At 32.8% G+C, this 25,462-nt stretch overlaps 1 protein-coding gene across 2 annotated transcripts in view; it reads right to left on the bottom strand.

The window, feature by feature from the left end:
- The window catches only part of LOC118205372 (lateral signaling target protein 2 homolog), a 209,400-nt gene that overhangs the window by 33,119 nt on the left and 150,819 nt on the right, over positions 1 to 25,462 (bottom strand). For both annotated transcript variants that reach the window (XM_085819169.1, XM_085819168.1), the window contains one exon: positions 20,327 to 20,416. In XM_085819169.1, coding sequence (XP_085675295.1) covers positions 20,327 to 20,416 — 90 coding nt within the window. The remainder of the gene's footprint in view (positions 1 to 20,326; positions 20,417 to 25,462) is intronic.

Below are 25,462 nucleotides of genomic sequence, written 5' to 3'. Positions count from 1 at the left end.
GGGAACACAGAAGAGTAATCAGTTTGCAGTCATCGTAGCAGTGAGTTACAGATGAAGATAACAAAGCATGAACCTAAAGAATTTCCAGTCTTTATTTCCATGTATATAAAATCATCTCCATAGATGTTTATCCAATCATACTGAAATTTCTATATACATTGATTCTCAAAATTAAGACAGACAATTTCGATGGGGAAGCAAAGCGAGGAGCTATTAACATGGTAGAAGCTAGCAGAAGTGACATAATTAGCTGCTAGAGGTACCAGAATAGGTACGATTCTAGAGACAAGCTATGATTGGTTAATATTAGTTTTTGTTACCTTTTGCAAGCAGCATTACATAAAAAATAAATGTAATACAGTACAAAGTCCGAGATCCGGACATTCAATATCCGGAATGATCTAAAATCCGGACCTCAAAGCCCCCCAAAAACTTTTTTTTTTTTTTTTTTTTTTTGTTTTTTGTATGCTTTACACATGAGAACTTGATTTTTTTTTCCCCTCCCACAAGAAAATAAGAGGAGAGTTCCAATTCTTAATTTCACTTAGGCACATAAATAAAATACCTCATTGAAGAAACAATTATTTTAGCATAAATTTGTGTGATCAATAATTTGGCTCCGTAGCTGCATATCTGCTTGGCATACATCTCAAACTGAAACATTCTACATAGAAACATCATTGATTTTACACTAATAATATTTTATATTTCTGATGATAACCTGGCAAATCATTATTTATTATATTTTGCTTCCATCATCGCATGTTTATCAGCGTATGACAACTTGCATAATGGCTCATGCAGCGATGCCTAAACTATTTTTTTTTTTTATATTAGTAATTGAATAACAAAGAGTATGGTAACCTTTTATGTTGATATTATTGCTTGACAATGATTAAAGTTAAATGCTCTAAGAAATGTTGACAGGGAAAAATTTAATAAAAGTTTTTTTTCATATGCTAAGAATAGATTTTATTCATAATACTCATAAACCAAAAGATTACATTTAGTGCTATTTGAATTAAGAAGAATTGATTTTTTCAACATAAACCCAGAACCGGTGCTACAGCTCCTACTGCCAAATTTAGGGAAGACAAAATTTTTGGAATTAAGAGTTTAATTAATTCTGCTACCAAGCGCCTCCCATGTGTTCTAGATTTCAGGTCCCAGTGCTTTCCCTAAATTCTAACAATTTTTTCGTCCATTAATTTTTTTTGCTTGGAATTAAGAGAAGCACCAAGCAAAAAAAATTAATGGACGAAAAAATTGTTAGAATTTAGGGAAAGCACTGGGACCTGAAATCTAGAACACATGGGAGGCGCTTGGTAGCAGAATTTACAACATGCAGTGACTGTATCAGGCGGCAAGATATCTAGAGCTGGCCCTCGATAACCCTTAATTATATGTAGAAATTTATTTCTTCAGAACTCAGATAAGCTTTAAGCATGTGCAAGAAATACACATAAGTATCTTTACTAATATTATAAATGTGAATGCAAGTTTGTTTGTTACGATTTCATGCCTTAATTACTTAACCGATCATCATGAAATTTTCAAAAAATACTTTTGATATATTAGAAAAGGTTATAGGCAATAAAATGTCTTCGTACGACTTTAATTAGCCGAGATATTAATTAAAAACTACTTTTCTCCTACTTTTTCACTTATTTTCTTGGGTTTATCCCTATTAAAGGAATTTGGCTACGCACCAATTTATATCTTCACAAATATCTACGGAACAGCGGTTAGTTGAATTTCAAGACACATATCAGCTGAATCCAAAAATTCATCAGAATCCATCGATACCATTCTCATCTTCGTACGACATTAATCAGCTGAGATATTAATTAAAAACTCTAAAAACACTAGTTTCAATGCTACTCAATAGCAAAATTAGGGATTTTTTCTTGGGTCTTCTCGTGTGGGTCCAATAAATTGGTGATAAAAATGATAACTTTTGACCTAATTATCCAAATTTCTCGAAATTTAGAAACTTCTGTCGCTCTCTGAATGATTGGAAACAATGTTAGTGTAACTGTTCTTTTTTGCTTCATTATTTCCAGCTTAATCACAAATGAAACAATACTTCGCTTGCTATTGTTAACTCTTTGTTGACAGGCTGCGATTCGAAAGCGACAGAGGGGTGGGGGGAGTTGGTATCCAGTCGACCGTTGGGTTGGCGAAGAGGTCAAAGTTCACAGATTTACAGATGGAAAATCATTTTAAAATTAATAACTTCTAATTAACTTACCAACTTGAAACTATTATCAACATTTTGACTTTTGTGATATATTTAATGTTTTGTTTCGTATTTTTTTAAAGATCTATTCATTCGCATTATATATTTGTTATTGTTGCATGAAAAATTGCATTTACATTTTATATTTTTTACATTTTACTGTGTGCAATAAAAACTATTGTTTTATCATTTTAAGGCACCTGAATGTTCTTTATTTTTAAAACTAACCCTTTGGTCAAGCGTAAATACAAAATATCAGAGGCCTATAGGTATTGAAGTAGGGCAGTATTTACAGAAATTTTATGCGCAGTGTATTTTTTAAATTCACGTAGAGATGAAACTTATTTAACGATAGCAACTCGAGCGAAGCTGCGGGTGAAGCTAGTCATATTATAAAAACATATAATTTCTGGCATTTTCTTTTCTCCGGTAGATCATCATTATGTAATGTTGAAAGCATAAGAACAATTCTTCCTTTTTTAGTAACATAAGAAATTAATGTTTTAGCTTTTTAAAAACCAAACAAGGTAGAAAAATATTCCTATCTTCATCTTCAGTTTCCCAAATGCAATATTCATCACTCAAATTCTTACTAATATTATAAAAGTGAATGTGAGTTTGTTTGTGTGCTTGTTTGTTTGTTATGCTTTCATGCCTTAATTCTTAATTGATCCATCATGAAATTTTCAAGAAATATTTTTGATATATTAGAAAAGGTTATACGCTATAAAATGTCTTTGTACGACTTTAATTAGTTGAGATAGCAATTAAAAACTACTTTTTCCCTACGTTTTTTTTCATTTACTTTGCTGGGTTTTTCCCTATTAAAGAAACTTGGCTACGCGACAATTTATATTTTCACAAATATCTATGGAACAGCAGTTAGTTGAATTTTGAGAACACATATCCGCTGATTTCAAAAACTTGTCGAAATCCACCGATACCATTCTCATCTTCGTACGACTTTAATCAGCTGAGATATTAATTAAAAACTCTGAAAACACTAATTTGAAGGCGACTCAATAGCGACATTAGGGATTTTTTCTTGAGTCTTCCCGTGCGTGTTGAATAAATCGGTGATAAAAATGATAACTTTTAATTTAATTATCCAAATTTCTCGAAATCTCGAAAAAAGCTAGTAATTTCTCGAAATTTAGAAACTTGTGTCGCTCTCTGAATAACAGAAACAATGGTGGTGTAACTGTTTTTGTCACTTAATTATTTCCAACTTAATCACAGATGAAACAATAATCTGCTTGCTATTGTTAACTCTTTGTTGACAGGCTGCGATTCGAAAGCAACAGGGGGGAGCTTGGTATCCAGTTGACCATTGCGTTGGCAAAAAGTCAAAGTTTATGGATTAGACGTGGAAAATTATTTTAAAATTAATAACTTCTAATTAACTTACCGACTTGAAACTATTATCAATATTTCGACTTTTGTGATATATTTAATGCTTTATTTCTGATTTTTTAAAGATCTATTCATTCAAGTTATATATTTCTGTTATTGTTGCTTGAAAAATTGCATTTACATTTTACTGTGTGTGACAGAAAAATTTGTTTTATCATTTTAAAGCACTCAAATGTTCCTTATCTTGAAATTTTTCGCAGAGTGTATTTTTTAAAATCCACGCGGAGCTGAAACTTATTTAAGGACATCAATGCGAGCAAAGCCGTGGGTAAAGCTAGTAACAAATAACTAAACTAATACAATTCTTAGCTTAATTGTCTCATTGCGTGATAGAAGCAAGACTAAATTTAGTGAAACAACTTGTCTTCCGTCGCCAATCTCATGATACATAGCCAATAATGTATAGCGGACGCTGTTAAGCTAGGCTAAAATTATACTTTACTGAGTCACCTCATAATCTTGAGGAGTATGGCATAGAAAAATAAACTGTATGTGACATAAGAAAACAGAAAAAGGAACTTTTTGAATTTCTGAGGGATTAAGACACCCCACTTACAATGAAAACAGGAAAAATTTAGCAAACTAAATTGAAAAATTATTCATTATGCTAAAAGTGATGGTCAGACAGCATCGCAGCGAGGGCATGCTATTGACGGGTAGAATGTTAATGGCTGGAGTCAAAATATTTCATGAAGAAATGAACTTAAAAAATGAATGCACATATTTGACAGGTTGCTTATCCAAATTTAAAAATTGCCATGGTAAAAGGTAATTAAAAATTTCACGTGAAAAGGCTCCAGCTGATACTGAAGCTGCTGAACTATTTGCATGTGAATTCCTTTAACTCATTAATTTAACTCATTCAATAGATGAAACTGGTCTTTTCTGGCCGCGAACTGGTACTGTGAAACATCTTGGCAAACTTTACAGTAAAAGGCTCTAGCCTGTGTCAAAGATTCCAAAGCGAGACTAACAATTTTAGCATGCGCAAATGCTGCAGGAAAGCACAAGTGAAAAATTTTCGTAATTGGAAAAAATACACGACCTAGATCATTTAAAGGGGTAAAGATTTTCCTCGTTACATTGTACAAATAAAACATGGATTACACTAGCGTTAAAGAATGATTGGTTTGAAAATCATCTCATACCCGGGGCTTGGCAACATTTGAATTCGGTTGGTTTACCTAATGATGCAAAAATTGCCCTGAATGTATAAATAACTGTTCGGCTGACACTTCAATTAAGTTTTAGCGAAAGATAATGTATACGTATTATTCTTTTCTCCAAACTGTATGTCCATCATTCAGCCTATGGATGTCAGAATAGTGAGCGTGCTGAAATGGAAATTTAAAGTAGCATTTTTAAAATCCATGTCAAATTTCTTGAATAATGTCAAGAATTTTTTTAATATTTTAGCATAAAATCTGCTGTGTGGAGCATAGCAAGACTGTGGGAGGATGTTTCTCCAGATACTTTAAAAAGTACTTCGCATAATCATTTTACCATATTTCATGATAGAATGATGAAGATGGTAGCTGCGAATTTGAAGGTTTTTGGATGCTGCAAACCAAAGGTGAAATTTTCCAATTAGTGGATTTTGTGAAGAAATGTAGAGAAGCGCTAATAAATGAAGATGATATAACAGAAATTTTTTATTGCGATAAAACCCCAATCATCAGTCAATTAATGGACGGCGAAATCTGTACTATGGTTCTAGATCCAGAAAATACCGCTAGTGACAGTGAAGAAAGTTACAAAGAAGTTATCGAAAATGAAAAAATTTCGATTCACAACTTAATCAGAATGCTTGACACAGTAATTACAGGACTTGAGCAATAGAACTTTGTAACTGAATGTTAGCATAAATTTAGGTATTTTGCATAATGAAACTCGAAAGGCATATGAAACGAACGTGCGCCAAGATATATATTGGCGAGAGGAAGTAAAGTTCGCGAACAATGCAGTATATTTGACTTTCACCTTAGCTACGTGTAGTGTATTCATTTAGTACTTTCTCTTTTCAGGTACTATGTCAAAGTATGTTCCTGTTTCTTTTTTTCTAAATGCCTAAATAGGTAAGCCTGATATTTAGGACTGATGATGATTCTATGTAAGTTATTCTTTTCAATACTTCAGTGTTTTAATGTCCGTGAAGATTATTACTTTTGTTAGGCTTAAGTTAAGCAAAATTATCCTATTTTATTAAATAAAGATTTTGTAGTTAACTTTTTGACTTATGATTCTTTAATGAAAACTGTGCTTGAGGAAACTTACTCATTACGCCTTCAGTGCTAATGCACAAACCCAACAAAAGATTATGAGACTGATTAGGGTAACTGCCTTGTGGAAATGCTTCTAAAAAAAAAAAAAAAAAAAAAAATGAAATTTTAAAATTGAAATTTTGTAATGTTGTAAGATTCCAGGGGCATAAAGTGTTAAAACTCTTTGTTGAAAATACTAGTTACAAAGTTTATAAGAATAATTGTAACAAATAATAATGTCTATTCTAAAAGAATCAATTTGTATAGAAAAGTTAACAGATGAAAATTATTCAGTGTGGAAATTTAAAATAGAACAACTTCTAATAAAAGAAGGTTTAGATGATGTTGTATTCGAATAAAAACCGGAAACTGTTACTGATATTTGGTTAAAGAATGATCATAAAGCTAAAGCTTTAATATGATTAAACATTTCAGATTTGCAAATTATCCATGTTTTGCATAGTAAATCTACAAAAGAAGTTTGGCAAAAGTTAAAATGTGTCCATGAACATGTAAACTTAACAAACAAGTTATTTCTTCTTAGAAAACTATATTCCATTAGATATAGTGAAAGTTCTAAAATGCAGGAACATATCAAAGGAGTACTAGAATTGGCTGAAAAACCGTGTAGTATGGGTGAAGAAATTAAAGAAAATAACTTAATAGCAATATTACTATGTTCTTTACCAAATTCATACAACTCCTTAATAACTGCAATAGAAAGTAAATCGGAAGCTGAATTGTCGCTAGAATATGTTAAAAACAAAGTAATAGATGAGTATTGTAGACGTGTGGAAATTAAGAAAGTTCAAAACTACGATTCAGTTGCTTTAAAATGTAAAAGCGAAAATAAATCAAAATATATTACACAATATTAATTGTAAGAGAAATAACCATATGATAAATGACTGTTTTCATTTAAAACGCAATGCTAGAACTTCCCCGAAAACAGATGTAAGTAACAGTAAAGTAAGAAATTATTCTCAAAATTATAAAAGTAATGCATGCCAAATAGCAAATACGCAAAGTTGTAGAAAACATAACAAAACTTAAAGAAAATAAGTATCTTAAAAGTATTGAAACGGAAAATTCGCAGATTCAGTTTAATCAAGTTCTAAAAGTGGAAAATAAACATGAAAACACGCAAACGTAAGAATGGGTTATCGACTCAAGAGCCTCAACTCATATGACGAGTGATAAGAATTTTTTCTCTCAGTTAAATGACTCTAATAAACAAATAGTAACTGTAGCCAATGGTGCTAAATTAAATTCTTATGGTATTGGTGAAGGCTATTTTAAAGTTTGAAACTTAAAGGGACAGGTTACACAAATAAAATTAGAAAATGTATTGTATGTACCAGGTTTAGATAGAAATTTACTTTCTGTGCAATCTGTTATGAATAAAGGTTGCATTATTACATAAAACGTAACAATATACTCGTAGCCGACGGCAACACTCAGCAAGGTTTATATAAATTGACCGTAAACTCAATTGACGAAAAAGCATACTTAGCTAATGATATTTCATGTTCTAATACAAACTGTATACTAAAATGGCATCAAAGATTAGGCCACAGAAATATAGATGCCATAAAAACACTTGAGAAAAATTATTTGGCAGACGGCATTAAACTTGGCAAATGCACTCATAGTGTGGAATTTTCGACTTGTGTAAAAGCGAAACTAAGTGAAAAACCTTATCTCAAAACTGGTTTTATATCTAAAAATCCACTGGATTTAGTGCACACAGATGTGTGTGGGCCAATTGAAGTCAACAGCTTAGGAGGGAAAAGATATTTCATAACTTTCATTGATGACTATTCGCATTATACTCAAAATTTATTTTATTACTTCAAAAGATGAAGTATTCGACAAACTTAAACAGTATGTTGCATCGACAACAAATAAATTTAGAAAGAAAATAAAGGTTCTCAGATCCGACAACGGTACAGAATACTGTAACGAAACTACTGAAAATTATTTAAAGAAACTTGGTATTTTCCATCAAACTTCGATTCCTTATTGTCCGGCACAGAACGGCGTTGCAGAAAGGAAAAATCGCTCTTTAATAGAAATGACAAAAGCTATGCTAATAAAACTCTAAATTACCGAAAGGATTCTGGGCTGAAGCAGCAGCTACTACTGCATATCTTCAAAATAGGTTACCAACTAAAGCCACAGATAGAACACCATATGAATTGTGGAATGGTAGAAAAGCAAACTTAAGTCACTTACGAGTATTTGGCTGTAAAGCATTTTATTATATGAACAAACAAAAATGGCGTAAATTCGACAACAAAGCTCAAGAAGGAATATTCGTAGGATACGATTTACGAAGTAAGGGATACAGGATTTATGTAGGTGGAAGGAAAATAATAGTAAGTAGAACTGTTAAATTTTCAGAAAATGCGTCTTTATCTGACAAATATGCAGAAAACAATGCTGAAGATTTAGAATTAATTCACTTCAATAACTCGCAAGAAGATGAAGAAAATAATGAAGAAACATCTCTTGGCGATGATTTTACAGAAGATTCAAAAAGTTCTGAAGAGTTAATTAAATGTGAAGAAAATGTAGAAAGAAGGGTTTCTAGTAGATCAACCAAAGGGGTCCCACCGGAAAGATTCTCTTATAAGGCAGAAGACGAAGAATCAATCTTACCTAAAAATAAAGATCCAGAAAGCTTTGAAGAAATTCTAAACTTACCGAAACGTGAACAAGAAGCTTGGATCAAGGCTATGCAAGAAGAAATACATTCGCTAAAAGAAAATGAAACCTATACACTTACAGAATTACCACCAGGAAAACATGCAGTAGGCAGCAAATGGGTGTTTAAGACAAAATATGATGAAACTGGTAAAAATATAAAATACAAAGCACGCTTAGTAGCCAAAGGATTTATTAAAAAATACGGCAGTGATTATGATGAAATGTTTTCACCAGTAGTGAAACACACTACGATAAGAGTTTTCTTAGCATGGGCAGCGTATAATAATGCCAAGGTTTCAGGTACTATGTCGAAGTATGTTCCTGTTTCTTTTTTTCTAATTGCCTAGATAGGTAAGCCTGATATTTAGGACTGATGATGATTCTATGTAAGTTATTCTTTTTAATACTTCAGTGTTTTAATGTCCGTGAAGATTATTACTTTTTGCTATGCTTAAGTTAAGCAAAATTATCCTATTTTATTAAATAAAGATTTTGTAGTTAACTTTTTGACTTATGATTCTTTAATGAAAACTGTGCTTGAGGAAACTTACTCATTACGCCTTCAGTGCTAATGCACAAACCCAACACTGAACAAAAAATTATGTCTGTCTATAGAATTAAAGAGAAAATATTAGCACAAAAAATAAAGCATTTTAAACAACTTATATTGAAAGAAATGTTTAATAAACAAATAAATATTAAGCATTTTTTGTAAATTTATATGCCTTTTAGATCATAAATGCTTCATTATTTCATAAATTACGATTTCATATTTTTAATTTCATAATTTTTACATGCCATCTTACTAGATTTAAACTGATGATCTAATATCTGGAAAAATCCCCAATCCACAATTCCCGAAGTCCCGACAAATCCAGATCTCAGATTCTGCACTGTAATAGCAAGTGTTGTAAAGAGAGAAGTAGAGGGCGCTGCTTGGCAGTAGCGCAACGCATGTAAGTAGAAACGAAATGTCGTTTGATTAGGCAACATGATTTCTGTGAAGGTAGTCCACCTAACAATAGGGCAGTTGTAAATATGTAAATATAACGAATAATAAATAGCATTAGAAAACTGAACCATCGGATGTTTTGTGATTGCTCTACGGGCCGCCATGGATAAATGCAGGTTCGTCAAAGTGGTGCATCTTACGGAAATGTTTGGATTTGTTAAAGTGAACTTCACGAGGAAGTATGTGTCCAGACCATGCCCTAGGTAAGAGCATGATTATTATTAAATTTTGAACGTGTTTGATTTGAATTTTGATAATTTGCAGTCTTGGGTACATTTGTGTATTAACGCGAAATAATGGCAGAACTAGATAGATTAAAACAAAAGAGAACCGCATTGAGAATGGTAGTATCTAAACTACTAAAGAAAGTCAAGGATAGCTTAGCAAAGAAAGATACAGATGAATTATGCGAAGTGCATGAATTATTAATAGAAAAGAAAAGTAATTTGAAAGAATTAGACGAGGCAATTCATTCCGTAATTGAGATAGATTCTCTAGAAGCGGATGTAGTTAGTTCTGAGGAATATCAGGAAAGATGTTCTCGAGCTATTAAACGAATTAATCGAATGTTGGAAGAGGATAAAATAAGTATTAAAGATCCTGAACAAAACTTGGTTAGACTGCAAAATGTACAAAGTACGGTAAAACTTCCAAAACTAATTTTAGAGAAATATTCAGGTGATCCTGAAAAATTTATGGAGTTTTGGAACAGTTACGAAAGCACTATAGACAAAAACGAAAGTCTTAGTAAGATAGAAAAATTCGCATACTTGAAAACATTACTTACAGGTGCCGCGAGTAATGTAGTATCTTCATTAGAATTAAATGCAAAAAATTACGATGAGAGTATAAAATCTTTAAAGGATAGATTCGGGAAAAAAGAAATAATAATTAGTCAATTCATGAACAAACTGTTAAATTTAGAACCAGTAAGGAATTCAAATAATATTAAAGCTTTACGTAGGTTATATGATGAAATCGAAATTGCAGTTCGGAATTTGGAAGCTCAAGGAGTTACGAAAGGTTCATTTGGTCAGTTATTAATACCTGTTTTGTTAAAAGCTATTCCAGAAGAGTTCGTTCTGGAATTTAATCGAAGGAAAAACCCAAATGAAGAAATTAATGTTTCAGACTTGTTGGACTTCAAAAAGCGGGAAATTGAATGTCGTGAAGCGTCGAGTTTATTGACGCGAGATAAAAGAAATACCTTGCCTCCACGTTTCGAACATGCCAAGTCTGATTATAAAAAAATTCACAGAAATGTACCTACGGCTGCCAGTTTCAATGCTGTTGATAATCGTGCATGCATCTCCTGCGAAAAGTCCCATAACTCATTTTCTTGTGACAAAAGCATTAAAGAAAAATTGTGTAAGTTACGTACTGAAAATAGATGCTTTATTTGTTTTCGAAAATATCACATTTGGAAATCGTGCAGAAATAAAACTAACTGCTTAAGATGCGGGTTTAAGTCGCATCATGAGTCACTATGTACGAGTAGTTCAAATCGTAACAAAGTGCGAACGGCTTCAGATCAAAACATAAAAGAATTGTGCAAAAGTTCGCGAGATAATTCAGTAGATGAAACACAAAACTCCCCAAAAGAACACACGCTTTCTGTTGTTCCTTGTGATAAATCATCGAATAAAAACGCTTTATTGCAAACCCGTTCAGTGTTAGCTCATTATGACGGAAAGTCACAGTTAACTAATTTAATTTTCGATTGTGGTGCTACATGAAGTTTTGTTCATATTAGTGTAGTTAAGAAATTAAACTTAAAATTTGTTGGAGAAGAAACATTGTCTATTTATTCTTTCGGAATGAAATACGCAAGTACCTAAAACATATAAGGTTGTCGAATTCTGTGTTTCGGATGCGAAGCAAAAGAACAAAATAAAAATCAGCTGTCTCATCACTGACGCCATAACGGCTGCACATATGACCACGCCGTCAAAACAAACACTAAAAATGATGAATGAGTGCGGATTGCGAATCGCTTGTTTATGTAAAGGAACAGTTGGAATTCTAATAGGTGTGGATTATTACTGGAAGATGGTAAGGGGGGAAAAGATTCAATTAGGAAAGGAAATTTATGCGATTTCTACTATGTTTGGATGGGTCCCAGTTGGCCTTCAAGATAAAGAGAGCGAAATAGTATCTCAAAACACGGCAATAGTAAACCTTTCTTCTTGCGTAACTGATTCATTGAGATTGTTATGGACTTTAGATTTGATGGGCCTTACCGATGACTCAGCGATTTCTAACGAGGTGAGAGAAATGATTCAAAGCTTTGAAAAGGAAATACGGGTAGAAGGTAATAGGTACTATGTCAGTTTATTATGGAAATCGGAAGCAGGGCAATTAGAAAATAATTTCGGAGTAGCATTAACACGATTTGAAAGTCTTAAAAATAGACTTATTAGAAATCCTGAGATTTATCAGCAGTATAAATCTGTAATTGAAGAGCAAATGAAGGAGGGTATAGTTGAGAAGTGTTCACAGGAAATAACGGAGGCATCGTATTTTATGCCGCACAGGGAAATAATAAAACCTAAGGAAACCACAAGTTGTAGGATTGTTTACGACGCGAGCTCTTCTAGAACTAAAGGTGTAAAGTCCTTAAATGATTTTTTAGACATTGGACCTAGTTTGATCCCCGTGGTTTTGGACATAATTTTAAAATTTCGGAAATATGAAATTGCTTTCAGCGGAGATTTAGCTAAGGCCTTTTTAATGATAGGAATCTTAGAAAAGGATAGGGAATATTTAAAATTTCTTTGGTTCGGGAATAGTGAGGAAAAATATAAAGTTTTAAGGTTTAAACGTCTTCCATTCGGACTTTGCTGTAGTCCAGCAATTTTAGCGATGACGATAAAATTCCACATTAAAAAATATAAAAGCACAAATCCAGAAAGTTATATGTTAGATTCCTCGTTATATGTAGACGATTTATACTACGGTGCAGACACTATTGAAGATGCATGTCGATTATCCTCAGACGCGGTTAAGATTTTTAAAGACGCTGAGATGAATTTGAGAAAATTAAGGTCAAATTCCGAGGAACTTAATTCCTGGTGGATTGGAAAAGGTTACAACATAGAACCAGCTAAAGAGTCAAAATTTTTGGGCATGATCTGGAACTCTGAAGCAAATAAGATCATGTTGAATTGCGAATTTTTAGGAAATTTATCCCATGACAGTGCTGAGGCCACAAAAAGGACTATTCTCCAAAGGGTGGCCAAAGTTTACGATCCAATTGGTGTGTTTCAACCCTTTGTGATGAAAATGAAAATTCTGTTACAAAAAATTTGGACATTAGGTGTGGACTGGGATGATACCCTTCCATTAGAAATAATTAAGGACTGGAGTCGCTGGCAAGCTGAATTAAAGGTGTTGGAGGAGTTTTCTCTTCCGAGAAAATATTTTGGTAGTAGTGAAAAATCTAATGTTAGTCTTCATATATTTGCTGACGCTAGCCCTAAAGCGTACAGCGCAGTAGCATACTTTAGATACCTTGATTCAGAAAACATTATTTCCACCAGTTTCATTACCGCAAAGGGTCGCGTAGCTCCACTCAAGACTATGACTTTACCTCGTTTGGAGTTGATGGCTGCTTTAGTAGCCGCCAAATAGTCTATGTATTTGACAAAGCTGTTTCCTGAACTGTGTCATCAAAAGTTTCTTGGGAGTGATAGCCAAATAACTATCTACTGGATAAAGGGATGTGCAAGAAATTGGAAACCCTTTGTATCAAACCGAATTTCTGATATTCAGTCACTCACGAATCCTGAATGCTGGTTTCACTGCAGTGGGAGTGAAAACCCTGCTGACCTTTTATCTCGAGGAGAAAAGGCCTTTAATCTTGTGAGAAGTTCCCTTTGGTTACAGGGACCTAGCTGGCTGTCTCAACCTGAAAGTGTTTGGCCAGTAAATAAACAGACCAACATCGACGAGGAGAGCGTTCAGAACGAAGCAAGGGTGCAAACATCTCTTCATGTTTCTGTTCAAGACGTAGAATCTTCGGCATTACTAGAGTTAACGCGATTCAGCAGGCTGATGAAGGTGTATCGAATTACGGCTTATGTTATGCAGTTTACCAACAATATAAAACGAAATTCAGTGAAAGTCAAAGGTCCATTAAGCTCTGTTGAGATTTCACGAGCTGAGTTCTATTGGGTAAAAGTTACACAGCGAAAATACTTTGCGAAAGAGATTCTAGATCTATCAAGTGGAAAATGCTTAGAAAAGACATCGTCGATTTATTCACTTAACCCAGAATTGGATACCCATGGTCTTCTGCGTTTAAAGGGCAGACTTCAATTCTCAGACTTTTCTTTCGAAGAAAAACACCCATGGCTGTTACCTTATAAAGATAGATACAGTGAACTAGTAATTTTTGAGTCTCATAACAAATTGTTTCATGCTGGAGTCGAAGCTACCTTAGCTGATATTAGAGAAAAGTTTTGGATCATAAAAGGACGCCAATTCATCAAGTCCACGTTAAGTAAGTGCTTTTTGTGTAAACGATACAAGGTGCGTGCCGGTACACAGGAAACCGCTCCTTTACCACCTGATCGTGTTCTTCAATCATCTCCATTTTCTGTAACAGGGTTGGATTATGCTGGTCCCTTTTTTACAAAGGACAGCAAGAATAAACATTATCTGCTTTTGTTTACATGTGCTACAACTCGAGCTTTACATCTAGAACTTGTCCCTTCTATGAGCGTGGAGAATTTCATGCTTGCGTTTCACAGGTTTATTTCTCGTCGTGGATTGTGCTCAACGATATATTCTGACAATGCCAAGACATTCAAATGTGCTGATCTCGAGTTGCGAAAAATTTGGAAGTGTATTCAACATCCACCTGTACAAAATTTGTTTTCTTCCCACGGTATAACATGGAAGTTTATTGTGGAAAAAGGAGCATGGTGGGGAGGGTTCTGGGAAAGGCATTTTAGAACGATCAAAACTTGTTTAAGGAAAATAGTTGGACGTTCTAGTCTCTCTTTGAATGAGCTAGAAACAGTCTTCGTAGAAATCGAAGCCATAATTAATTCAAGACCCATAACGTATGTCTACAATGACCCTTCAGAACCCTCACCGCTAACTCCTGCTCATTTTTTAATTGGTAAACGTTTACTTTCTCTTCCAGTTACAAGAGTGTGCAGAGAAGACTTGATTGGGTCTAGACATTCCTTGATCAAAAGGTATAAACATCAAAAAACCTTGTTAAACCACTTTTGGAATAGGTGGAGGAAGGATTACTTGCTTTCTTTAAGATCTGTGAATTTATGTCCATCTACTAAAGTGTCTGGTCACTTTAATGTTAATGACGTAGTCCTTGTACATGACGACCGTTTACCTAGGAATTTGTGGACACTAGGTAAGGTAATAGAAACTTATCCTGGCAGAGATGGTCAGGTTCGCTCGTGTCTCATTAAAACTCAAACAGGTAATCTAAAGAGACCAGTACAATTGCTGTACAACCTTGAAGTGCATAATTAGTAGTAAAGAGTTACACTGTAATAATCTAATTTGTTGTTTGCACATATGTCATCTTCTAAATATCTTTATTGATTGTTGCTAAATGTAGTTTAGTTTATATAATTCTTGCGAATTTTGATTTAGTATAATGTTTCTTATTTAGTAATTACTTTATAAGTTGATTTAACGTGTTTAAACATTACTTAATTGTTATTTGTAATTTGATGTAGTTTATAGAGTATTCAAATGTTGTGTTTGATTTAGAAATACTGGTTTATTTTGTATTCGGTTTGTGTGAACTTAAAGAGTTCACAGGTGGGGAGTGTTGTAAAGAGAGAAGTAGAGGGCACTGCTTGGCAGTAGCGCAACGCATGTAAGTAGAAACGAAATGTCGTTTGATTAGGCAACATGATTTCTGTGAAGGTAGTCCACCTAACAATAGGGCAGTTGTAAATATAACGAATAATAAATAGCATTAGAAAACTGAACCACCGATGCTTTGTGATTGCTCTACGGGCCGCCATGGATAAATGCAGGTTCGTCACAGCAAGAAAAAGACAGAGCAGTACTGATGCATAATACCTATATAGGATAGATCGTACATCAATATTGATGAGAAGAACTCTGATTGCGTAGTATGTTAGTATTTTGAGTTCATAATATTTAAGAAACTTGGCAGTCAGGGCAGTTTTGATTCTATTTTTATTTCCAGTTGGCATTTGTGGCCATAATCACTTGGCACTCTAGTTGTGCCTACTCACAGAACATTTACATTTTTGATACTTTTGCAATAGGAAGCGATTCAGCGAAATTGCTTACAAGCACTGCACAGACAGAAGCTAAAGTGTGTAGTTATCCAATATGGAAGTACACAAAGAGAAAACTTTCACTTCCCAATTATTATATCATCAGCCATGCAAAATGAAATGATCTAGAAATGATGCAATCCGGAGAAGTTATTATGGTTTTTTAAAAAAGAGAGGGATAATTAAAGGGTTATCGTTAGTTTAAATTATAATTTTGATTTACTTATTTTTTTCATCTTGCATATATATATGAAGTAAAAAAGTGAGGCAATTTACATTTATGTAATAAATATATGGAAATTATTACAATATTTATGTGAGATATATGTAAAAGCTATGAATAAAGTGGAATCATCCATATGAACATACCTAAATTTCATGTATAATTTATTTATATTGTAATATAAAAATATACGTATATATTATTTTTTTCTGGGTGCATTTTATATTTTTACATTCATAAGTTTCATGTTATTTATACATTCATGTTATTCATGTTATTTCATTATATTTATACGAAGGGCATTTTGTAAATTATATGCATTTTTCATATGCAGTTTACAAATTCATGCTGCCTGGGAACATGCTATGTATGTACTAGGTAAAGATTACCAGTAAAAATGAATTTATTTAGATAAACAAAAACTGTATTGACTACAGTGCTGACAAGATTTTTATAATACACGATACAATAATATGTAAGCATTACTGCTCTGAACTTGGGATTAATTTTATTGCAGCTAGTTTATAACACAGGTATTACAGTACAAAGTCTTTAATCCGGACTCGTCGGGACTTCGGCGATTCCGGATTATAGATCATCAATTTAAATCTGGTAAGATGGCATGCAGAAATTATAAAATTAAAAATATGAAACCCTAATTTATGAAATAAAGAGCAATTATGATCTAAAGGGTATCAAAATTTACAAAAAAAAAAAAGGCTTAATATTTATTTGTTTACTTTATTAAACATTTCTTTCAATATAAGTTGTTTAAGTTGCTTCATTTTATGTGCTAATACTTTCGCTTTAATTCTATAAACGGACATAATTTCTTGTTCAGTTACAAAGTTTCACTGTTCAAGTCCTGCAATTGCTGTGCCGAGAATACCGACTAACTTGTCAATCGAAATTTTTTCATTTTCACTAACCTCTCTGTCACTTTCTTCATGCCTTTATCCATTTTTTTGCAGCAATTCTACTTTTTGTTTGATGGACATCGAAACATGCTTTTGCTTTTAGATCATTTGGCAGCTCCAGAATCGGAAACTCTTTTTGACATAATTGAAGTTCAAGCTTACTTTTTATAAAATTGCTCTAACAGTCTGCAAAAAATAATAAGCTGGATCCAATTAGAAGATTAAGGAACAACGCAATCTGCAACATTAACTGAAATAGGTAATTAGATAACTTTAGCCTAGCTTATACCATCCGTTATACATTAAATGCGCATGCGTAAATGCATAATGCGTTTACGCATGCACAGAAAGTATGTACCTTTGAGGTCCGGATTGAAGACTCTATACTGTAATAATGTCCCATGATACTTGTGATAGCACGAGCTCTATTTCATTTAATCAAAGCATGTTTTCTTTTAAAGATATATGAAGAATTCCATGTCTATATAAATGTGTTGTATATTGTAATTTTGAAATCATAATCTGTCAGGCATTATCAGGTTGAATATCTATTAACATTTTTTAATAGAAGTCATTCAAATTTGTAATTTATTAAAATGTACAATATTTCTGAACTCATAAACTTAATATCATAACAAAAGTTGAAAAATGCAAATAAAAATTTATAAATTGCAGCTAATTTTAATAAACTATCAATATTTTCAATTACTTATTATTTGTTTAAAAACCTGAGTTTTTATGTTTCAGATTTCTCATTCAATTACGAGAAACTTTTTCAAATATGTTCGAATTAATATGTGTAGTGACTTCATGTACAAATGTAAAAAAGCAGAAATTCTTCTTAACATGCAAGAAATATTGCAGATTACCAAAATCATTCACAGAACAAAATTTAAACTAATAAACATTGAGTAAGAAGTTTAGTAATGTAAAACAAACTAAGAATTTCCATATGGCTTCTACTACCAGCCCATGCCTGTTCACAACCTTCTATAGAGTAAATTCTCAGTAACTAAATCTCAGAAGATGCCAAACAAACGAAATGAATATATTGCAAATTAGATAACTAATAATTTTAGTATATTAACTGTCAATAATTTAATTTAAAAGTAGTATTAATTACTCTAAATTTCAATTATCACCATGAATAATTTTCTCATTACCTTAGTTTAAAAAAAAGAAATCTCCCATTGTCCCCACCACCCCAACCATTACCATGTGTATGTCTTCAATATAAGTGTCTTCAATACTTTCAAATTTTTACATGGCATCATTGTATTTCAGTCTCTAAAATCTTCATCTCTGGAATGTCAATGTCCAAAAGATCAATCAGCTCATTCATTTTCAAAGTAATTTTACTACAGCTTCATTAATTGCAAATACAATATGTTTGAATCAGTTTAATCACTGCTAGCATCACCAATTTTATCATTTAGATTGCTTGCAAAACTGAAATCTTTGCAACTAAACCTATGTCAACCTTGTGAATGAATTTCTAAAGGAGATATTTTTGAGAACACTTTTAGATTTTGCATAACTCCCAGTTCAAGGGTTGGAGGGTTGAATATCAAATTTAAAAGGAAGGAAGCATAATATAACAGAAGAAAGATTTCCTTTCTAATTTTGGCAGCTATGCAATTATCTATTAAAATGAATACAATTTTACGAATTTTACTATTAAATCTGAAACCACATTTTAATTGCCATCTTTCAAGTTTTCAAAATTGCTTTATATCTGACAATCAAAATGTACCTTGAAAGCATCTAGGTTTTTTCACCTTACCCAATACTGAAAGCTTTATTTTCTCTGCAATATTCATATTAACAAAGGTCATAAAAGTTAAACTTTCTTTACAATGTATTTTATGTGCCTTCCTTTTCAAAGCTTAACTTTCTTATAGAGAAATTTTTTTAAATAATCCAGTTTCATGACAGTTTAAAATATAGGTTTCATAGCTTATTACAATGCATCTATCAAAATATATGTTTTGCTCCTACAGTTTCATTCAAGGCATTTCCATTTTCCCTATATACAGATTTGAAAATGATTTGATCCCACAGTTTAAATTTTACAATCAGTTTTAACTTGCTCAGAATTCATTGCATCCAGTCTTTTAAGCAAATAATGAAGCTTCTTGTAGCATAAAATCTAAAACAGGGATTAACTTCTCTCTCACTGATTTTAATGATAACAGCACAGCAACTTCCAACATCCTTAAAATCAGATACTCTTAATCTCTTTCTGAAAGATTCAATAGAAGATACAAAGACTTAAAATATCTTTAACAAAAGTGGTGATTAGTTGTCCTTGAGAATGCCTTCCCCCCAATTCCTGCTTCATTTTAACATTGTGAATTTTGTGAAAAATGTTTACTGAAATTTGAAATAATTTTCCAGATCAAGAGCCATGATAAGCTAGCAAAATACTCAGAATTTAGTGAAAATATTAATTTTCAAACTGAAATTTGTTGGAGAAAGAAGCTCTGTAAAAAAATCTTTGGAGTAACTCTTTTAAGTCATCACTAATGATCTTCATCCCTGTACTAATGGGATGTGTGATTAAGAAAGGTAAAAATCTTTTTAAAATTTTTAGAAGATTGCAAAATAAAATGTACTTAGTATAAGATAAGATATATATATATATATATATTTTAAGCAACAAGGTCAAGTATGACAAGTTAAATTATCCCTCTTTTTGGCATGACAAGTTAACAAGATTTTTTTGCCCATTATAAAATGTATGGAAGAAGCAGGGATTTGTGTTAAGTTACCAAGGTTTCACTTAATTCGTTTTAATCATTTCTGGTATCTTCTTCAAAAATGGTTTTCCAGAAATTTTAAAATGTTCTCAAGATGGCAAAAAATTCAAAATATTATTTAGCAAATGAAATTCCAACACTCAGGTATTTTCCATATCTCTAGTTTTAATTGGTCTATCCTTATAATTCCATTGTTAATTAATTCAGTGTATAAATAAAAACACATGCAATAAAAGCGAGTTACCACAAATTAAAAAACATACAAGAAATAGACACAGAACTCTATCTAAAATAAATGAAATATTTAAACATATAAATAAAACAAATATATAACAATGTAAAAATACATAAAATCCACATTACAACCAGCCAAAAATAAATCCATAAATTACAACAAAGACTAACTTGTTAGCCATATAATTCAACTTCCTGGGAGTATCTAGGATAACCTCTTATTATTACTTAAAATAAGTGTATCCTCTATTACGTAAATATTATTTACTTACCAAACAATAGCTAATCTTGGTATTGTGAACATAAGAGATGGATCATAATCATCAACCATTTCTTGCGTGACTAAACCAATTTTCAAAGCTCTGGGAACAAATATTTAAGAAATTAGCATTTACTACAATAAAAACAATTTACTATATTTTTTTTATTACCTCTAGTAATACAACTATACATTACTCACTAAACATGACTATTAAGAAAGCAAGAAGAGAAAACAAAAGGAAATTGTATGGGATTATCAAGTTAGACGAAATTAAGATGATTCTTATTCATTAAAAAAAAAAAAAAAAAAAGACTTCTTCCTTCCAGCATAAAATCTCACCAGTTAATAACTTAATATCTAAAGAACTTTTTTATCTTTGGAAAAAAGTATCAGAAAGCTAACAATATAAGGTATTTCTCCCACTTTCCTAGCGTGCCTTAGTGGTATAGTGGTTCTGCACGCTGGGCTGGTATTTTAGAGGCTCGATTCCGGGCGAAGGCAATTGCTCATTTTTCATCTTGCCTGCTTCCAAAACAATACCTAATGTCTCTACAACAAAATCATCAACTTTCCCAGAGATCTCAATGAAGAATATTCATCTGATATATTTTAATACGTTTCATTTTACACAAAATATAAATTGCTTTGTGAGATGGCTGTCTTCCAACAACTTGAGTGCCAAAGTAGCTACATGGGATTTCAATATGGAATTCTGACAAGCCATTGTTTGAATACCTTCAACTTGAAGAAAGTCATCAAGTGAAACCCTGTATGGTCAAGCATTATCATCTACTAACTGAAAGTTAAAAGTAACAACCTTAGAAATGTCTCGCACAAGAACACAGAATCTCATCTGTGTTATGTACAGCATTCATATTCTTTACATAGAATACAGTGGTACCTCGACATACGAGTTTAATTCGTTCCGTAACCTTGCTCATATGTCAAATTGCTCGTATCGCAAAGCAATTTTCCCCATTGAAATTAATTGAAATGCCATTAATCCGTTCCAGCTCCCAAAACACCACCTCGGTTGTTTTTCTTAAAAGAAAAATGTATTTACAAGAAGAAACATTTATTTATAAATAACAAATACATATTCTATAAAAACATAAAAGAAAAAGTGAAGTTTTTACAGAAGTGTTTAATTTTCGTCACTGGTCTTCGCTTTTTTCGTCACGCTTTGCTTATTTTCACCTGCAGATCGTTTAAAAAACCATCCAAGGAGGTTTGTTTCTTTCTCCCTTTCAGGATATTGTGGAAATGAGCTAGGCAAGTTTCGTTGAACAACTCCGATGCACGACCAGTTGCAACTTTTTCAGGGTCATTTTTATCCACAAACTCTTCAACTTTCTCCTACGTTCCCAAGATATCCCAGAGTTCGTAGCCACATTTTAGTTAAAAAAATAAGCACCTATAAGCACTTTTCAAGCACATTTTAAGAAAAAAAATAAGCACCTGTCTAATTACATTATACACAACTGCATAACCTTAAAAGAAAAATTAGACTTGTAATTTAAAATATGAGAAAGGCAGTATTTATTAAGAAGAGCATTACCTCAACCAGGGAAAATAATTACCTTTTTTCTTTTTTAATTTTAAATAACAGTTCAATTTACAGAGCTGGTTTACAATGAGTGAAAAAAAAACTATACAGACCTAATCTATATTATAAGATTTAATGATGAAATTTCACTTCAAAATATAGAAAATAAATAATAAACCATATTTACGCTTGGCACCTAATAATAAATACAATTTATTTTTACACTTGTATTAATATTTAAATAATTCAACTTAAATCAAAATTCTGAACATTTTCTAAATTTTCACTGTATAACAGTTTTCCCTTAACAGATATTGCAAGCAAAGTAATTTAAGTAAAAAAGAGGAACATTTCTGAATTCAGAAGATGGGAAATTGCTTCATGCTGTCATTCATCCTTTAATAGCAAAAGCTTAACTAACCCGCATACTCGGAAATTGCCGAATATTTAGGACAGTCAAGCGTAATTGGAAAAAGAGGAGCGGGACGGGGGTTAGATTGTAACCGGCGTTCTTTAGATTTTTCGGCTAAATAAATGCTTTTGGCATTTTAATATGTGTATCATATAAAAATAGACCAACAGAACTGAAAAATATTCTGCTTAGCAAGCACAGTAACACCCTTTTAAGTGTTCGTACACAAATCTCACACTGAACATCAAAATGCAAATCTGCAATATATCGCAAATGTTATTGCGCAATACGTGTGCCATAATTCTTCCGTATGTGATATTGCGCAATCGGAATTAACAGCTGCCGGTATTCGGAAAATAAAGAACTAAATAAAGGAAAAGAAAGAGACTTACTAATCTGGGGTGTTTTTTATTCTAATTTTAAACAGACTGCATTAAATTTCCAGAATACATTCTTCGCTTGAGTTGGCAGACCGCAGAACTTTTAGTTCTATTCATTCCAGATTGGAAAGTGATAAAAAAAAGTCCGTTGCTTGTTTTGCAGCGAAATGTAACGGTTTCAATATTCGAGATTTCACAGAGAAAGGGGAGAATCTCCCAGCCTCCGTACTGTATAATAAATTGGCAAAAAAAAAAAAAAAAAAAAAGAAATTATTTTGACTATTCGATTACTTTCCTTTTATTTAAGCCATTCCGAATATTATTCTTTAGAAAGCTAATCTGTGTTAAAACACACCCATTTTTGGAAGTTTACCTATTTTGCAACTATATAAATATTCATACATATGCTCAGAATATAAGCATAACGATCGTAATAAATGCCAATATGAACTGACCACACGGAACGAGAATGCAAATTATTAAAATCTTGATGAATATTCAAACATGTGTAGTATTTGGGTGGGAGGAAAAGAATACCGAATGTACCGGAATTTTCTACAGCTTTCGTAATTCTTTGACCAATAAAACGATGTGCACCTGTCTGTACTCATGCGCGCACCAAAGGTTACGTTAATGCAAAGAAAGGGGGAACAGCTATTTCCAAGAGTATGATTCACCATTTGACGTTCCATTTGAGGAAGAAAAGTTGTTTATTTAGTTTCGGCTTTGGTACGGGAAAAAATGTGCATTCATTAAAAAAAAAAAAAAAAAAGCACTAAAAGCAAAAAATAAGCTTAAAAACAAAAAAAAATAAGGGCTTTAAAGAAAAAGTAAGCACCTATAAGGGCCTTTATATTTTATTTTCAAATATAAAGACTTATAAGCACTTGTAAGGACCGCTACGAACCCTGTCTCCTTTATATCTCTTGTAACCTCCTCCATCTCTGCCTCCTCTTCAAATTTTCGTTGAACCACCATATGTTGCTCCGATTTTAGATCATGTTACTCCTCAGTTGTCAGCTCCTGAGACGTGTTCCTCGACAAATTTGTTCACATCTCTCTCATCCACCTTCAGACCCATGGATTTTCCCAGAGAAACAATCTCCTCTACCACTGACACTTCGGGTTCCAATTCTTCGAAGGCTCTTTCAGCTACAGCCTCAGGCCACAGTTTCTTCCATGCAGAAGTTAAGGTCCTCGTTGTAACACCCAGCCATGCCTGACCAATAATTCTTAGGCATATCATGATGATAAAGCGGTCCTTCCAGAACTCTCGAAGGGCAACATTTGTGTTCTCTGTCCCCTCAAAGCAGCACTAAAAAATGTACTTGGTGTACAACTTCTTAAAATTAGAAATCACCTGCTGATCCATGGGCTGCAGGATAGGAGTGATGTTGGGTGGTAGGTAGAGAACCTTTATAAACTTGAACTCTTCGAGTAAATCATCTTCGAGATTTAGTGGGTGAGCAGGGGCATTGTCAAGGACGAGAAGGGCTTGCATGAGTAGGTTGTTTTCCTGTAGATATTTTTTAACAGAAAGGCCAAACACCAGGTTTATCCACTCCACAAAGAATTTCCTGGTGGCCCACGCCTTCGGATTTGCCCTCTACATAACTGGCAGTTTTTCTTTTAAAATCTTATGTGACTTAAAGGCTCTGGGATTTTCCGAATGATATACCGTATTTATGCGAATCTAATGCGCCATCGAATCTAATGCGCATTCCCATTTTAAAACTTTAAATAATAAAAAAATTGTTTGTCAGCGAATGTAATGCGCATCAATGGTATGAGGAATTTATTGAATCTTATTTTATACAACAATGGATTTGTATATAAACTATCAATCAATGGTATGATAATTTTATTTAAATTTAGATACGATATTTTATACAACAATGGATTTATACATAAAGTAACAGAACATAGAATTAACCTATTAGTGGGCTATTGTTATGTGAAACAATCATTGTTAATTACCACTACCGTATATACGGTACATATCGTAAAGTATGAACATGAAATAAATGGTAACATTTCTATCTAGCTAACAGTTTCTACAATCAGTGATTAATAGTAAACGTCTTTATTCACTATTTTGATGATAACTTTTTTAGTCCCCTTCTCCGTAATGGTGTAGTTACGAGGCATATCAAACCAAATTGGCGTCTCGTCAGCGTTGCCAATTTGCCCCAATGAAAAATTCTTTTCCTTCCGAAGTGTGATGACATACCGCTAAAATGTTAGTAGTTTTCCCTCAAAATCTGCAGGAAGCTTTTGGCATATTGTTGTACGGCGTCTTAGAAATAAGCCCATCCGCTTCATAAACCGATCCATACATCGACGGCCAGCTTTAAACTCTCGTTTCGGTATTCCAAGAACTTCAGCCTCCTCTTTTGCTTTATTTCTTATAGTGTCACTAGTCACAGGTTGTCCATTCTTCCTCCTTTCACGTACAAATTCCAAAACCTTTTCTTCAATTTTAGGGTGTCTTCCTTTGCGAGGGCCAGTGAATTTCTTCTACTAGTTTTAGTTGCAAACAGTGCCAATTTCTGTTGCCGCCACAAGCGAACTTTGCTCTCAGCTACATTCAACTCTCTCCCAGCCTTTCTATTGCCATTTCTTTCAGGATAAAGAATTACTTTATGTTTGAAAGTAGCATCATATGACATTCTTCTCTGCTTGCCCTCCATTTCGTGACTACGTACTCTGCAGTATACAATAATGTGTCAACGATAAATGTAACGGTAAATGTAGTCGAGAAATACAGTAATCCATTGTTACGATTTAAATTCGGTTGACGTCATCGGC

Source organism: Stegodyphus dumicola, chromosome 6 (genome assembly GCF_044657685.1).
Source record: "Stegodyphus dumicola isolate Sdum_Otavi_A_Nest chromosome 6, ASM4465768v1".
Classification (NCBI taxonomy): domain Eukaryota; kingdom Metazoa; phylum Arthropoda; class Arachnida; order Araneae; family Eresidae; genus Stegodyphus; species Stegodyphus dumicola.
The sequence above is the reverse complement of the archived record's forward strand: the minus strand, read 5'-3'. Positions and strand labels throughout refer to the sequence as shown.